General features: G+C 33.5%; 7 protein-coding genes across 7 annotated transcripts, besides 1 other annotated feature; 5 read left to right on the forward strand and 2 right to left on the reverse strand.

Moving 5' to 3' along the window:
• Positions 1 to 4,614: 4,614 nt before the first annotated feature.
• TVAGG3_0255320 (uncharacterized protein) lies at positions 4,615 to 4,932 on the forward strand (the record flags this gene model as incomplete). Its single annotated transcript, XM_001283681.2, has 1 exon — positions 4,615 to 4,932. A coding segment is annotated over one exon (318 nt), but the record flags the coding sequence as incomplete, so codon positions are not given.
• Positions 4,933 to 7,055: 2,123 nt separating this feature from the next.
• TVAGG3_0255330 (major facilitator superfamily transporter) lies at positions 7,056 to 8,601 on the forward strand (the record flags this gene model as incomplete). Its single annotated transcript, XM_001305710.2, has 1 exon — positions 7,056 to 8,483. The coding sequence occupies one exon, from the start codon at positions 7,056 to 7,058 to the stop codon at positions 8,481 to 8,483; it is 1,428 nt and encodes a 475-aa protein (XP_001305711.1).
• A 439-nt stretch (positions 8,602 to 9,040) lies between these two features.
• Positions 9,041 to 9,380, forward strand: TVAGG3_0255340 (uncharacterized protein; the record flags this gene model as incomplete). The annotated part of the gene is made up of 1 exon (XM_001305711.1): positions 9,070 to 9,303. One exon carries the CDS (start codon positions 9,070 to 9,072, stop codon positions 9,301 to 9,303), a length of 234 nt encoding a protein of 77 aa, XP_001305712.1.
• Positions 9,381 to 9,539: 159 nt separating this feature from the next.
• TVAGG3_0255350 (protein serine/threonine kinase protein) lies at positions 9,540 to 10,738 on the reverse strand (the record flags this gene model as incomplete). The annotated part of the gene is made up of 1 exon (XM_001305712.1): positions 9,555 to 10,727. One exon carries the CDS (start codon positions 10,725 to 10,727, stop codon positions 9,555 to 9,557), a length of 1,173 nt encoding a protein of 390 aa, XP_001305713.1.
• Positions 10,739 to 11,865: 1,127 nt separating this feature from the next.
• On the forward strand, positions 11,866 to 12,228 carry TVAGG3_0255360 (uncharacterized protein; the record flags this gene model as incomplete). Its single annotated transcript, XM_001305713.1, has 1 exon — positions 11,866 to 12,228. The coding sequence occupies one exon, from the start codon at positions 11,866 to 11,868 to the stop codon at positions 12,226 to 12,228; it is 363 nt and encodes a 120-aa protein (XP_001305714.1).
• An 18-nt stretch (positions 12,229 to 12,246) lies between these two features.
• TVAGG3_0255370 (serine threonine-protein phosphatase family) lies at positions 12,247 to 12,489 on the forward strand (the record flags this gene model as incomplete). The annotated part of the gene is made up of 1 exon (XM_001305714.1): positions 12,247 to 12,489. One exon carries the CDS (start codon positions 12,247 to 12,249, stop codon positions 12,487 to 12,489), a length of 243 nt encoding a protein of 80 aa, XP_001305715.1.
• A 2-nt stretch (positions 12,490 to 12,491) lies between these two features.
• Positions 12,492 to 13,340, reverse strand: TVAGG3_0255380 (uncharacterized protein; the record flags this gene model as incomplete). The annotated part of the gene is made up of 1 exon (XM_001305715.1): positions 12,492 to 13,340. One exon carries the CDS (start codon positions 13,338 to 13,340, stop codon positions 12,492 to 12,494), a length of 849 nt encoding a protein of 282 aa, XP_001305716.1.
• A 417-nt stretch (positions 13,341 to 13,757) lies between these two features.
• Positions 13,758 to 15,478: a mobile genetic element.
• The last annotated feature ends 2,503 nt before the right edge of the window (positions 15,479 to 17,981 follow it).

The following is a 17,981-nucleotide window of genomic DNA, read 5'->3' on the forward strand; positions in this document are numbered from 1 at the left end:
AGTTTGGGTGACAATATGACTCATAGTTTAAGAGAGTGTATGACTGATGGTTTTAGTGAGAATAAGACTGAGAGTTTGGGTGACAATATGACTGTTGATTTGAGTGAGTGTATGACTGACAATTTGAGTGACAATATGACTTCGGTTTGACAGACACTATGAATTAGCTTTTTAGTTAGGATAAGACTGACAGTTTGACTGACAATATGACTGACGGTTTGACAGCCTCTATGACTTAAGGTTTTATTTAGAATATGACTGAGAGTTTGGGTGACAATATGACTGCTAATTTGAATGAATATATGACTGATGGTTTTAGTGAGAATAAGACTGGCAGTTTGAGTGACAATATGACTGTTGATTTGAGTGAGTGAATGACTGACAGTTTGACTGACAATATGACTGACGGTTTGAGTGACAATATGACTGACGATTTGACTGACAATATGACTGACGGTTTTAGTGAGAATAAGACTGAGAGTTTGGGTGACAATATGATTGTTGATTTGAGTGAGTGTATGACTTACAGTTTGACTGACAATATGACTGACGGCTTTAATTAGAATATTACTGACAGTTTGAGTGACAATATGACTGTGGTTTGACAGACACTATGAATTAGCTTTTTATTGAGAGTAAGACTGACGGTTTGACCGACAATATGACTGACGGTTTTATTTAGAATATAACTGAGAGTTTGGGTGACAATATGACTCATAGTTTAAGAGAGTGTATGACTGATGGTTTTAGTGAGAATAAGACTGATAGTTTGAGTGACAACATGACTGACGTTTTGACTGACAATATGAGTGACGGCTTTAGTTAGAATATGACTTAGAGTTTAGCTGACAATTGGCTGACAGTTTGAGTGACAATATGACTGAGAGTTTGACTGACAATATGACTGACGGTTTGAGTGAGTGTATGAATGAGAATATAACTGACGTTTTGACTAACAATATGACTGACGGTTTGACATCGAAATTCATTCATATATATGTATTGATCAATGCAATCACCCTATTTAATATTATTATTTATCAATTAATTTTTCATTACTACATGCTCTCAATTATTATGACATTAATATTTATCAATAAATATTTCATTACTATATGCTCCCACCCAATTTGACATTATTGTTCTTTGACAAATTTTTCTTTATTAAAGACACTCTCACAAATTCATATCAATATATTTTAATTATCACCTATTCCAATCCATTTTCATATTCATATTCTTATTGAGTTAGAATAAATTGAGGATGACTGAGAATCAAATTATAATTAGTGAGAATCAATTGAAGAATACTGGGAGTTAATTAAGGTTATTTAAGAATAAATTGTGAATAAGTGACAATCAATTGAGGATGAGTGAGAATCATTTGATTATTAGTGAGATTCAACTGAACATCAGTGAGAATCAATTGAATAATACTAAGAAGAAATTGAGGAAGTGTGAGAATCACTTGATTCTTAGCGAGAATCAATTGATTCTTAGCGAGAATCAATTAAGGATGAGTAAGAATCAATTAATAAGTAGTGAGAATCAATTTAGGGTGACTGAGAATCAATTGATTCTTAGTGAGAATCTGTTGATAATTAATGCGAATCAATTGATTATTTGTGAGAATCAATTGATCAGTAGTGAGGATCAATTGATTATTTGTGAGAATCAATTGAAGATGAGTAAGAGTCAATTGAAGATGAATATGTGTCTATTCTGATATGACTTAGTATCTACTGAGGCTAGATGCTAACATCTTACTTTTATGATCATAATTTTTCAACTCCATTAATATTTATAACAATATTTTGATTACTATTTAATGCTAAACCATCTTCATCTACCATTAAATGTTTCGGATGATTTGATTTTAATTCAGTTGGGTTCTATTAGATGTAATAGTGTAAATTCTGATAGGGTATATTTCAAAAATTTTATATTATTCTTCCAATAAACCCTATCAAAAAGAATGGTATACAAATAAAATAACTTATCAAGATGGTAAACCTAAATTCACTGTTTTGGATTCATTATCAAATGCATATGTCGGAGATTCACCATCATATCCTTGGGGACAAATCGTTTCAAAAATCAAAGAATTAAACAGAAATATTAAGAATGTATATAATTTTGGACATAAATTATTTGGATTTGAAAATAAATCTATCATTTGTTATTTGGAGGAACTCAAAGAGCGTTTTATCTCGAATAGCGATGAAGTAAAGTATCTTCAAACATATAAAACAACACCTAAATTTCAGAAATCCGCTGAAGCTTTTACAGAAATGGTAAATATGATTATAAGTGAAAAATATTTGCAAACAGATCTCAGTCAAATTAAAATCAAAATCCATCGTCTAGGGGAACAATATATTCTTAAATTTTTAGAAGCATTTATAATTGCCCGCCCCAAATTTTATGCACAGGTTATAGGTTTCTTACAAAATTTTTCATTTGACCAGGAATTATACTCAAAAGCAGGAATTTCTAAACCATTAATACAAGCAATAATTAATGGCGATAAAAGATATTCGAATATTTTTGCTTTTTCAGGAAAATCGTGTGATTTAACAATCAAAGATTTTATTAATGTTTTAATTTCAGATCAAACAAATCAAAATGGTGAAGAATATTATCAAATACGTATCAGATCTATATTGGATAATAGTAAATATTCTTTCTATGAACTAGCAGTTAAATTTGAATCAATTAATATTTTAAATTCGTGTAATATAGATAATGTTACACCAATCATGAAAGCATTGATAATGTCAAGCCCAAACGAAACAATTTTCAAAATGAATGATAAATTCAATTTGCAGACTTATCAATTTACAAACCAAATCAAGTATGTTTTATCTTTTGCATACAATATCTCAGAGTTATTTTCTACATTTAGAAATCCATTACTCTCTTCGATTGTTTCAACAAATAATATTATATCAGTAATGAATTTGAATGAAAGCAAAGTTATTCGTTTAAAGATTCATTTAATCTTCCATGAGGCCCTAATTCAAAATAATGATTTTATGTACAAGAACTTTAATGTTTTGAATCAAATAAAAAACAATGACCTTCTGGAAATTTTAGCAAAAGCTTGTTTGAAAGCTGACAAAAAAATTCAAGCAGATTTTGAACAAATCATGGGTATTAAATTTACAGCGATCAAACAATTTCATGAATCCATAGAAAAAATTCCAGTTGATCGGTCTCCAATTACAATAGATGGTTGCCATATTTGTTTTGAATGCTCTAAAAATACTGATATTGAAAAACTCAAATCAATGCAATTAATTCTAATAAGCCCTGGTATTCATATCAATGTGTTAACTTATGAACAAACATTGAAGTTTTTGGAACAAATGCCAGCATTTATTCATTTGGGCCTTTCCAATATAAGTTCTGATCGATCTGTAAACTTAAATTATTTTCTACTTCAAAACGAAGATTATTCCCCTTTAAAAATTTCTACAGATAATTATTATTACTTTAAGATCACATTGTATGACAAAATCGTATCCTTTGAATATTCAAAAGTATCAGATACGTTGTGGATGATTACTGTACCAAAAAACATGAAAAACATAAAATTACCCAAAGAGTTTTCAGGGAGGTTAAAATGGTACATTCAAATAACGAAAGTTGATTGATCTCCCAGGACATCCTCTGCAAGATGAAATACAGGAAAAAATAAAGCATGATAATGAGATTGGTGATATCTTAACTTCATATCCCGGGAAATTTTATGTAAATTATAGCACAACGATAAGAAGTGATAGTTTATTCGTCAATGGAAATCCTATAGAATTTCTTATATATATTCCAAGCGAATCAGGAAATTTGGCGTTGGAGTGTAATTTAATTCACTTAGATGCTACTTTTTCATGGCCGAAATATATATTTATTTTTCCTCGTGGTAATTACTATATGCGAGGTTACCCTCTAGGGATATACATAGGGCGCAGCGAATCATCCGCTGCTTATCAACGGTGGCTTACAGCCATGAATATTGAATTTAAATCATTAAACATTATGGAGCACTTTTCAAGAATCAAATGGATGAGCGATTTAGGTACTGGAGTTTTAAAATTTTTGAATACGAATCATTTCCAAAATTATATCTGTATTAGGCACTATCTCGGAACCATGGGCAATAATACTTTACTACATGTTTTTGCTCTGATAGTATTATTATCAAAATCGGCCCAAGATTTTGAGGACAATTACAAATGTTTTGATCCATCGGTTCAGAAAATGTATGCTACAAAGAATATATCAGATGAGCAGCTGGAAAAATGGAAGCAGATATATAAAGATCAAGAGCATTTAGCAGCATACCACCGCATTCCACCTATAAGCACTAATAATAGTGCAGAGGGTAAGCATAGACACATTAACGAACTTGCAAAAAAAGCAAGAAACTTTTCTACTTTCATCAAATTCATTCTGAATGATACTATCATTAGGATTAATGAATCAATTGATCCCATTAATAAGCAAAAACGCGAGAAGAATGACTTGTTAAACGAAAAATGCATACATTGCGGATTCTCCTATAATGATATTAATACTGATAAGAATCCTTGTAAATATTGCAAGGATTTCTTTATGAATAAGAGTCATGTTCCCTCTGCAGGCATACATGTTATGAAAATAGGAGAAAACGTAGGTGAAATCATAGAATTCCCAATCGATAAAAATGTAGGTGATCAGGATGAACTCGTGGATCACAAAGAAAAGAGTTCGCCGATCGAAATATCAAAATACGCAGAATTTATTGATATTGACGATAAAAATAAAGCAGTTTTAGTCGTAAAACTGCTTTATAATCTTGAAACGTTCCAAGATGCCAAAGATTTAATCAATTCTCTGGAAAAACAATCAAAAAATTATGAATCTGCATTACAAAATAAACCAGAAATTTGGTTGGAAAAATACTTGCCTGAATTAATGAAGGAAGTAAAAGATGCGAGAGCTGCTAGAATGAGATTGAAGATAATAAAGAAGTAGAGATGATGAGTGAATAAAAACTTTGTATTAAATTTGTATATAAAAGAATTATAAAAAATAAAGAAGTGGTTGATAGGAATTTGAAAATTCGTTGGGTGCATATAAGTTTGATAAATATATTTATGAATATTAATGTCAAATTGGGTGGTTGCATATAGTAATGAAAAATATATTAATAAAAATTAATGTCAAATTGGTTGGTTGCATATAGTAATGAAAATAAGATTAATAAAAATTAATGTCAAATTGGGTGGATTCGTGATAGAATGCTTCTGTGTATGTGTGGCGTGAGTTAGCATCGGGTGGTTGCGTGATAGAATGCTTCTGTGTATGTGTGGCGTGAGTTAGCATCGGGTGGTTGCGTGATAGAATGCTTCTGTGTATGTGTGGCGTGAGTTAGCATCGGGTGGTTGCGTGATAGAATGCTTCTGTGTATGTGTGGCGTGAGTTAGCATCGGGTGGTTGCGTGATAGAATGCTTCTGTGTATGTGTGGCGTGAGTTAGCATCGGGTGGTTGCGTGATAGAATGCTTCTGTGTATGTGTGGCGTGAGTTAGCATCGGGTGGTTTCATCACAAATTTTAACCCATCCAAATCTTATTAATTATTAAAATTCTTTTACAATTTCTGATGTATTTTTTGAAAACATTTCATATGCAATATTTCTCCTTTTCTTTCCTCAAATCTTCAAATATTAATAACTTTGGATATGAAATTATTTGGATCTTTTATGAATTTTAAATGTCTTTCTTAATATCAAATCGATTAAATTATTAATATTTTCTAAATTATGCCTTAAAAATCCAAATATAAAAAATCGTAAATAAAAAATATATTTTTTATTTTTATTTTGTAAATAATCCGTTTACTAAATGGGACTGTATCATGAAAGTAACAAAAATCATTATTTAACAAGATTCAAAACTGATGCAACGAAATGCACATTGATTTTGTAGTGTAACAAAGAGAGATTTATTGTAAAAAGTACAAAATAGTATATTTATTATCGTGATTAGCGTAGAAATGTATGAGTTTGGGACGGATTTCTGGTGCATTCATAACTAAAGTGATACATTGTCTGGAGCAAGTTCAGATCTTTAACTTATGGCTTGTTTGGTGCTAACTCACCCAATTTAAGTGCACTAGAGGGGATTTTGTCTGTAATGAGCATGCACCTTGAGTTGTTGCTTGGTCCGTGTACGAAAGATAGTAATTTAATACTATACTCGATTAAATGTGAATTTCTAATTTTGAATTTGCGTTTTTTCCTGAAAATAGTTACAATATATGAAAGAGTTGGCAAAACTAGAGGACACGTCTTTAAGGGTTTGGCTCGTGCTTCATGTTAATATGCCGAAACTAAAATAAACGTATATTGGGGGTCGAAAATTGAGAGCTCATATCTTTAAGTGTTGATTTTTTATTTTTTAACTTATGGATATTTTAAATCACATTAGGTATATAGCAATTACGCAGTGCAATACATCATTTTTCGTCTATAATAGCCCATTTTCACGCCAACGATAATTTTCGATCAGAAATCTTAAAAGTTCAGGAGTTATTCCAAAATTCCGATAATGCTTATTGCAATGTAAAGCTATATTTGGACATATGAGCATAAACATGTCCAAAATTGAAAAAAAGACCAATTCATCAAAACATATTCGTTTAAAAAACAAAGATCTGGATCGTGTATGTGCATAGGTTTCTGTTTCCGCCATTTCCCAATATTTTCTATCGCATCGTTTTCAATTCAATAAATAAAGGTCCTCAATTTTCGAATTCTCTTGAACAATAATTTTGAAAAAGTCTAATCCGCTTGTTTCAAATAAGAGTTATTCGATTAATTGCAGCGAGAAAGAATACATTAAAAATTTACAACCTCTCTTACAAATGTTCTCAAAATATTTTGAAACAAAATTTTGAGAATAAATTTGAGGCTAGATGGATAGATCCAGACCATGATGGTCTCTTAAATTGTGAAAAAACAATGCATTGAAACTCAGACCAAAATTTCCTTCTCAATTTTACTTTTTTTCGATGCAAGTTACATTTAGCACTCCTCTGCTGCCACCAGCACAAAAGGAGTGCTCGTTAGGACACATACTCTGTGTCTGCGCAGCAACCCTTGGCTTTGAAACAGCTTTCAACGTTCTTTTCTCTTTATCAGAACCGATTATGGACGAATTAAACCTTTCATCAACCGGAAAGTTCTTGTGTTGGCTTTCTGGACCACTTGCAGGTCTATTTCTCTTACCTTTTGTTGGTATCTGGTCTGACAGATGCAGAAGCAAATTTGGAAGAAGAAGACCATTCATTGTTGGCGGAAGCATATTTACTTTAATTGGGTTAGGCCTACTCTTACTCTTGAAGCATTATGCAGATAAATTGAGCAGTTTAAGAAAAACAATTTCCATGTTTTTCATTTTATTCATAAACTACGCCTCTATTAATACGATGATGGCCCCGTCAAGAGCTCTAATAGGTGATATCATCCCCGAGAAGCAGCAGGACTTGGCAAATGCAATTGCATCTGTCATGGTTGCACTTTCATCGGTATTACCTAATATTGTTGGTGGTGTTGGCTACTTCATCAAGAATAACTCATATTCCGATAGGGCCGAAAACCTTACACTCTACTTTTGCCTTGCAATGATTTTTATTTGCGTAACAATAACAGTCATTGCAGGAAAAGAGAAACCATACACTGAGGTTAATGAAAAGAAGTCGGATAATAACCCAATCGTCCAAATGTTTAAGGAAATTAAGAATATGCCATCTCCTATCGTTAGATCATGCATTCTTATGATCCTTAGCTGGGTAGCGAACTACATGTACACGATGATGGGTACGGACTACTTCATGAACGAAGTTTTCGCTGGAGATGATCCAAATAAAGGTCTTTGCTTCGGCATGATCGTCATTGCCTGCTCGAACGCCCTTTCGTTCGTCTATGGCTGTTTCCATGCCAATCTTGTCGAATGCTTTGGAGATAAGCTCGTATACGCTGTTGCTCATATTATTGAAGCAGTTTCACTGACATCTGTCTTCTATATCAGCAACAGATGGGCTCTGTTAGCAATAATGGCTCCAATCGGTATCGCAATTGCTAATTTCAACTCTACACCTTATACTCTTGTTTCTCTTTCAGTTAATGAAGAGATGATGGGTATTTACATGTCAGCATTATCATCATGCATCGATATCGCTTACATTATTGCTAATACGACCATGAATTTCGCTCTAGGAACAATTTATACAAAATTTGTTCCGAAAACATGGAATGTTACAAGATTACAGTTCTTAATCGGTTTGTCCGGTATATGGGCTGTAATAACTGCAATTTTCTCCGCTTTCATCATTGTTCCAAAGCACAGATTCGATTCTTCACTAACTGCAGAGAGTACTTACACTGGAACAGAGTCAATGAATTCATACCCTGAGTATGAAGAAGATCCTATAGAATAGAATAAATTTGTTTGAGCTTTTTAGTGAGAAAATCATTATTTTTCTCACAAACCCAAAAAAAGTTTCATTTAGGTTATGTTTTTTTATAAGATATAATCGCTTGAATAAAATTATGTAGTATATATGGTATTAAATTACTATTAATTTTTTATTGAAAAAAATTAATAAAAAATCTCAAAAAAACTTATGGTAAATATAATGTTTTCTTCATGGGTTTGTGGTATTAGAACTCTCATATCATAATTTTGATTTGTTGTACATTTTGGATTTTTATTTTTGAAATCAATAAGTGTTAGTTTCATTTTCAAACATTACTGCAAGAATATTAATGATAACATACCGATTTTTAATGATAATCGAGCAATATTAATATAATATTTCTTATTGATTATGTTTTTTGCATTCATTTGAAAAAGGATAATAAAACTAATGTTGAAATGAGTGATTTGATATCCAGAAATGCTGACGGTCTCTGATTATTCATAGAAATAAGTGAATTTAGAAAATAAAAAGTGACAATTGATAAGGTTAAAATTATACCTTCTCTCAAAAATCTTGCGAAAAAAATTTCTGTTCAAAAATTAGAATGCCTTTGCAGAGTGATCAAGATCTTCAACCTAAGCCTCCAAGAAAGGATTATAGGAATATGGAACCTGTAGGCTACATTCTTATATTCTTTTCGATCTTCTTTGGCTTACTTTTGCTTTGGGTTATTTGCAATATTGTAGAATGCATTATGGCATGGCAACGCAGAAGAACAAAAAAGCTTTCTGACTTAGAACCAATACCAATAGATGAATATTCGGACTCTGAAGAATAATTCATATTCCCATTCTGGCTGTTAAATAATATTACATCAAGAATACAACATAAATCTACCAAATTGATGGTTACAAGATCAAATAAATACATTTGTTTTTATTTTTCAAAAAATCATTTTTTTATCAAACATTTTTACATTGTTTTTATATATGAATCTTAAATATATTTGAATAGGTAGTGCGTTGGCGGAGAAATAAAGAAAAAATATCAAAAATTATTAAAATATAAAAGATTTACAAACAAAATTTATTAAAGGAGGCCAGCAAGATCAACATTGGAAGAGCTACTAGGTACAAGGTAATTAAGAGCTGATTGGGATGTAGATCTTGACCTATAATTTGCAATTTTCGTTCTCAATTTTCCAGAGTTCGAAAACGCAATTCTTCGACCAGCATTTCCTGTTGCATTCACCTTCTTCTCTACATTGATCACGTGAAGATGCGGAAGTCCTGGCGGAGATTTCTGGGCTGAATTTGATTGGATTTCTTCAGTAAATGGCGAAACGATACCGAACTCTCTAACAGTACCCATCCTCTCGCATTCTTTGGTCAATGCTTTAAGGGAAACTGTTCGAAGTTTGTCTTTAGATTCGATTGTCTTCATCCAAGGGTATTTTTCGTTGACAAGTTGGTTACTGATATTCAGCCATGGATGACTTAGTACTTTATCCATATCAAATCTGTTTCTTGGATTAACTTGCATCATCCCTTGAATTAAATCAGTAAGTTCGGGAGATAGACCTTGAGGTAAACAGTAATCACCTTTAAGAATCTGATGGAGCATAACAGATGTGTTTGTCGTGGACCAAGGATGAGATCCAGTTACCATGAAAAATAAAATGACGCCTAAGGACCAGACATCGCTAAGTCTTCCATCGTATGGTACTCGGCACAAACATTCTGGCGAACAGAAACACGGAGAGCCGCAAAATGTTTGCATCATAATTTCTTTCGTAAGGTAACCACATAATCCGAAATCGGAGACTTTAATGTGGGGGAACTTGTCAATAAGAATATTCTCCGGCTTCAAATCTCGATGAGCAATACCATATGAATGACAAACGGAGACAGCCGTGGCCATTTGCTTAAATATCAATGCAGCAAGAGGCTCGTCGTACTTCTGATTCTGAATAATGTTTTCGTATAATTCACCACCTTCACAGTGGTCGATGATCAAATAAAAATTTTTAGTATCCCAAAAAAAATCGTATAATGCTACAATATTCTCGTGCCTTATGAATGCCATAGCGTTAATTTCTCTTTGAAATCTATTTTGGTCACCTGGATCAATTAAATTTGATTTCGGAACAATTTTACATGCATATATATTACCATTTTCTATATTTTTCACCTTTGAGACCGTGCTAAACGAGCCTTGGCCCAAAGTATTAAGAAACTGGTATGATTTAAGTTTATCCGTCATCAAAATTTTTTGAAAAAGTGTAACAAAACAAAAAAACGCGATGGAGATTAATTTTAGGTTAAAAAAAAAAAAAAAAAAAAAAAAAAGGTAGTGGGGCTTCCAGGCACTTCGTGCCCTCTAGCCCCCCGTCAGTTTTTCTGTCACTTTTCAGGTAAAAACATTTTTATTATATATATAAAATGAATTTTACAAAACCACCGTTACCCTTCTTTGGAAATAAGAGTAGATGTAAAGATATTCTATTGAGAGAACTTAAGAAACTATCGAATGGTCTAACATTTGTAGATTTGTTCGGTGGAAGTTTCTATATATCCCATCTGTGCCATACCGTATTCCCAGACTCAAAGATTATATGCAATGACTTCGACAACTATATGAACCGTCTCAAACATATACCAGACACTAACAAAATATTGAAAGAGTTAAAAGAAAAGATACCTATAGGTAAGATGGAACGTATACCATTAGATAAGAAAAATACTGTCAGAGAGGTTTTGAAAAAGGCAGAGTATATTGACTGGGATAGTATATCTGCTAGACTATTATATAGTGGTGCTATAAGAGTTCATGACATTGAAACACTTATGTCAAAAGTTTTATATCTTAACTATACAAATGTTTTCAAAGAGAACATAGAAAAATATATTGAGGGTATAGAGTTTGTGAGATGTCATTGGACAGAGTTGTATGAAAAATATAAAGACAAGGAAAATGTTTTCTTTATAGTGGACCCGCCGTTCTATAACACATGGGATTTTCAATACCAAGTAGACTGGACTTTGAGAGACTCTTTAGAAACTTTAGACGTTTTACATAACCATCCATGCTTTTACTTTACATCCGATAAAAGTGGTTTGGAAAGTGTCATGAGATGGTTAGAGGACATACATGACTATGAGTTTAGATATGACAAGATAGAATATGAGAGAGGTCCTATAAACCGGAGAAAGTGTCATAACAAAGAAATTTTATTGGTAAGTAAATGTGGTTTGAAATAGGACTACTTGTTTTAGGTTTTTTCCATTGTGTCATTTACTTATTTGACGTGGCAGAAAGATATAGAGAATATGAAGATGAACCAATGCCTGCAAATGTTCAGCATATGTACTCGTAAGAGATATTTTTATCTAATATTAAAATGGACGCACAGAACTTAGCGAATGCACAGCAACCTGGACAACCAAACCCAGAGAATATTCCAAATGAAGTTAGAATACAAACTGCAATGGCAAACTATGGTCAAGTGCCAACAGATGTACAAATGCAAACTGCCATGTCAAATGACGCTGCGTTAGGTTTGCCACCATGGTATGCAAATATGAGATGGAAAGAGTTTTATACAAACCCTGAAGTGGGATATAAACAACTCTATGCAGATGACGCGAACACAGGAGTTGACCCAGAGTATGTTTTCTACCAGAGGAGAAATAGAATGTATGAGCTCCAGTTAAAGAATGCTATGGAACTCAGAAGGAAACGTAAGAGACTAGGCGGACATTAGATTTTTACATATAGTAAAATGGGTTTCTTCAGTAGTATTGGAAACTTCTTTCGAAATGTTGGAAGAGGTATATGGAATGGAATAAAAACCGTAGGAAGAGGAATTTGGAACGGTGTCAAAAATATTGGTAAAAGAGTAGGTCAGTTCGTTGGTATTATACCTAAAGACCCTGAACCAGAAGAACAAGCTCCTGTTATACAACAGCCTGAACCTGCACCACAGTCTAGTTGGCAACCAAATCCAACACCTCAACCGTATTAAAATTATATTTTTACCGTTCGATAGTAGTTGTATATGAAACTAAGTTCTAAGTAAAACGCGTGGTATAATGGAATTATTCTCTTTCTTCCATCTGTAGTAAACCATACTTGAAAGTCTGAAATACTTCCACTTGGTGGTTCGTATAGCTTTGTAGGTTTTTCGTAAAAGTCATTTGCCAAGCATAAAAAAGAGTTTTGTGCACCAGAAAATGAAGCATGAACTATAATAGCATCTGAGTCGAAAACATCTTTAAATAAATATGGTTCATCTCTTGCATATCGACTGTAAATATTTGCTAAAGGAAGTTTGACTTTCTGATTTAACATTCTTTGCAAATAATACCATGACATTGCAGTGAATTCTGTATATATTTGTTCGTCTTTCTTTGGATTGTCTTCGTAGATTTGAAATGACACTTGTGAATTTTGTTTGTCATATACAATTCTCACATAAAGTGTGCTCTCGGTATTTGCATATTCATCAGCATATTTTGCATAACATGAATTTATTTTATCTTCTATATTTTTTAACGCAGTCTGTAGAGAAGATGAAAGGTCAACTTGTATTAGCTCAATTTCTTCCCACATTTTTCGTTTCCCTTCAGATATATAATCTATATGAAACCTTACAATAAATGGAAAACTTTTATCTTCTACAGACACAAACTTCATTCTACGAAAGCCAATAGCTTTTGTGACAGATGGGTCTCTTAGCCATCTTAATGGGTAGTCAAAACGATAGCCTTCATGCTTTACGGTCTCTGTCTCAAACTTTTGACCGACATTAGTAAAAAGTTCATCTAATGGTTTAGTTGTAGCAACTCTTGAATTTTCTTTTTCTATTGGAAGCATATTTTATCTAGAATAAAAATGTCAAATGAAACAGCGTCTATGAGAGAAATACAACACAACCGACAACTCATTTTGCAAGCTCTAAATAAGAACACAACAAACTTTTCAAACTATTCTAAGATATCTGAGTCATTGAAAGAAGGAAACTTAAAACTGACATTAAACCCAATGACAGATGAGTTTCTGTTTCAAGACAACAAGAACCATACTGTTTGTATAAATCCAACAAAAGGAACCTTAAACGAGAAACCTATAGATGAACTTCTTTTGAAAGCAGATGTTGACAACAAAGCTGACAAAGAGTATGTAGACGATGCAATAGCAAAAGAAGAAGAAAGAGCTAACAAAGCTTATGCAACAAAAGAGGATGTTGAAAAGAAAGCAGATAAAACATATGTTGACGATGAGTTAGCATGTGTGACTAGTGCGTTAGTGAAGAAGGCATATAAGGAATATGTGGATGAAAAAGACAATGAAATTAAAGAAAGGGTTGACTGGTACCATGAACGGACATCGAAGATTTTAAAAACTAAAGCCGATACAGGATGGGTTTCAGGGTGTTTAGACCTTAAAGCCGACAAGAACCATACACATACCATTGCAAATATTGCAAACTTACAAGAAACCTTAAACAGGAAAAGTGACGTTGGACATACACATACCATTGCAAATATTGCAAACTTACAAGAAAAGTTAGATGACAAAGCTGACAAGAACCATACACATACAAGTTTTACAACTGTTGCTATAGAAAATATTGAAGGAACGGTTGAAGAAACTGGTGGGGATGTATTAGATTGGAAACCTCCTAACTTTCCAGAAGGTTTAACATCGGATAAAAACATAACAACGAGAGATAACATTAGATGTAGAGATGTTTATGTCATGGAGGATGAAATAAAGTTAAATATTCACTGCTAAGATTTATATGACAAGAAGCAGACAAAAAGAGCTTCAACATTAAAGACAGAAATATTTCAAACCATTTACCCGTTGGTTCTATTTATACGTCTAATGACTCTACCAGACCAGAAGTAAGTACTTGGTTTTGGAACTTGGACTCAAATACTCGAAAGTTTTTTTGTATTGTGCACACACTCCAAAGAAAACAGGTGGAAGTAAACGATATCTGTCGACAACCTTGCACCACATAGTCATTCTGGTACAACAACTTTTCTGGCGACCATAGCCATCATTAAGAGACCACCATTATACAACTCAGAGTATGAAGCTGGCTAGACTTTTTATCTCCAGATTATAACCATTCAGCAAAAAGACTTTTCGACAAACTGAACCAGGAGGAAACCACCAACATACTTTACAACAACATCTACAGGACTAGGTAAAACATACATGCCACCTTACATGACAGTTTGTGCATGGTATAGAATTGCTTAGTCGTCATTTTCAACTTCTTTAGCATATTTCGTCAGAGTTGTCTTATATTTGTTTGGAACTGTCTTTGAAAGTATACCACTTGAACCTTAACAAGTTTGAAACGAGGTCTGACAATAGTAGTTTTATCTTCTGCTTGCAGTCTGTACATTTTGCCATGTTTGCCTAAACTTCATAATATTCTCTTGTATACTTTCTTCTATTTTACGAACACGAATGTGAGTACCTGTCGGGTTCCCTTGTTGTCATAGTCATAGTATTTTTCATATGGGTCGCGTTAGTATTTCATTTTTACTTGTCACCTTTCTGAAGTTTGAAGCCCGGCATTCTTTCTTTGTTGTCTCTTTTGACTAAATTTTAAATATATAGTCTTTCTCTAAGTCAGGGTTGTTTTCATTTCTTCACGGGGAGTGGTTTCCCAACTTTTTGTTTACGGTTATTGTAAATATTTAAAACTTGTCTCATCTTTGCATGGAGAAGTGTCTATATTTTCGTCATATGACATTTCATTTGCTTACCACCTTGTGGTTGGTTTAAGTCTCTTAACATTTTATACAACCGTCAATGACACCAAGAGCAGAATGGTTTTGGTCGACAATGAAATATTGGTTTACATTTTTTGAACGCAGATAGTTTTTAATATCGTCTGATTTGAAAGAACTTTCACAGTCAGATGTCAGTTTTGTTGGATGGTATTTGTCAACGAATATTGTCAAAGCAGTTTTCACATCTAAAATATTTTTGACTGTAATGGTATGGCTTCACAGTATCTTGTGTTTTGACCGAACAAATATAGCCAGTATGGTGGTCCATCTTCTCTATATCTCGGAATGTTTTCCATGATATCCATAACCAAGCATTTGGTGTTGAACTAAAGATTTTTACCAAGAGTGCTTTCTTTGTTGCTTTAGAAACATACGGTCCTTGTTTGATTCGTCATTTTTATCCTATAGAAATGGGTTTATTTGGGCCATTAGCAGGAGTCGATCTAGATTTTTGCCCGCAGTGGGAAACTAGCCAGAGGTGCATTTGGAATTGGAAGGAAGATTTTGAGTACATTAGGTATACTGAAAGAGAAAGCACAACCTATTATACAACTGTACAGAAAGTGTTGGAGGTAGCACGAGATGCAGCAAATCTTATTCCAAATCCTGAAACAAGAGGAAAAGTTCAAGGGATGATGGACAATGTAGGAAGACAAGCAGTAAACTACTATAACAAAGCAAATGACTACTATAACCAAGCAGACAGCTAATGGACCAAGGTGAAAGATTCTTTAACAGAGGAATAACCATGCACAACAGTGGGTAACCAAACCAACCTAACCGCCTCAAACGTGGGAATGTAAAATTTTTTACTGAGATAGAATGAACACAATACAGCATTGAGCCAAATGGGTTCAAGATGGATTTGTCGACTTCCAGCAGTTAACACAACCACGTGTTTGTCAAGTTCTTCCTATACCTCAGGAAGTTTAGACCGACTTAAAAAACCTAAACACACCAGTTGGAAACAAACCAAACTAAAAATTTTTTACTGAGATGAAATGACGAAGAAGTTGAAACGGTAGATTTGACACACAAACAAAAAGTTCAGAACCATTGTCAAAACCTGTCAAAGAACTTACAGATGAAGAGAAAAATTCATAAAGAAGGTGCCAGGTCTGGAAATACAAACCCTAACTATAAAGCACTTTTCATAGAAATGGAACGGCTAGTATCTCAAAAAAGAAACAGACTCTCACAAATAAAATATTGAAGTCTGAAGGAGCTTTCGAGACAAACAATGGGAAGGTATACTTCACACGACCAACAGTTTCATTATAGAAATCTCATTGACTTAGAGTCGAAATATTCTAAACTTTACAACAAACACAAAAAGTTGAAAGGAAACAAAAACAAATGGCATATGATATTTTATGAAGTGTGACGACACAACTAAACCTGCAAGTGAGGTAAAGTCAGATGAACGAAAAGTGACGAAAAACGATAGAAGAGAAAAACCAAAACTGAAGATAAACCAAAACAAGTTTAGTTTCCAAACTAAACCAAAGTCAACCTTCATTAGCTGGTTATGGGTTGGCGTCAAAGACTTATGGCAGCAGGTGGTTATTGTAAAGTAAAGAAAAAATATTTTTTTTATTTTATAAAAATGCCCATATAGAATGGATAGAAAACTGCTAGAATAAAAGCAGAGTTAGAAAGATATGGTTGAAAGTTTCGAGAATTTTAAATATAGGAAGGGAAGACCCATAAAGTCTATGACAAATTGTCTGGTCTTCGCTACGAAATGGAATTGGAAACAGCACGCGCAAATTATCCAAACAGACTAGAGAGGTTAGAAGAAGAACGTCTTATGGACATGCCTTTCGATGTTTCTGAACCGCAATTGAAGGACACGACGGCTTTTGCCAGATTCTTTGGAAACATGACGAACAATTGTATCCTTTGAGAAGGAAAAAGGAAAAGGGAAGACAAACATGCTCCATGGAAAGAACAAGATATGCATATGAAAAGTACCGTGAAGTTAGAAGTCAAATTAACATCTGGCTCGAACCTTTACAGTAAACTTTGACGAAGAAAAGAAACAAGAAGAGGCTTCATGGGTGTACTTGCTGCCATACAAGACGGAAATAAGAAAGGATACAATCTCAGACTAACCATAACAGATTTGGACGGTCACATTATAATGCACATGGCAATGTCCACAAGCTGCAATGCTCTTGACGCTTTCAAGACTACAAAGAGAGACAATGGTTGACTCCGACTCAGACATTTTGAATGCAATTGAAGATTGCAAGTGTAAATTTGAATGGTACCAACCTAACCCTCAAGCAGTCAGCAACATGCTGGATATTCCGTTCATAAATAAGTCTGACATTGACTTGACAAGGTATGGAATTACAATTCAATTGAAATTGTCAATGAACCTTGCATTTACATGTCTCAGGAACTCTGGTCTTGTTACAGAAGAGAAGATGAAGTATCTTGAGTCATGTGTGAAGACAAGTGTACATTCTCAGAGGTCAATTGGCAAAATTGCACCGTTGGCAAATGTTCAATATCCAGTCAACATACCTAAGCTAAAGTTCTTCACATGACGACTATGTTGTTGAGTTCAATTTACCATGGTTGAAGATTGTAATTGTCCACAACACTTCATGTTGAACGAAAGTCTTAACAAACCATTGTTGGGAAAGGTAAGTGTAACATTGTCAGAGCTGTGTAACAATTCTTTTCGATGAGG

The sequence above is a fragment of the Trichomonas vaginalis genome, chromosome V (genome assembly GCF_026262505.1).
Source record: "Trichomonas vaginalis G3 chromosome V, whole genome shotgun sequence".
Lineage (NCBI taxonomy): Eukaryota > Parabasalia > Trichomonadida > Trichomonadidae > Trichomonas > Trichomonas vaginalis.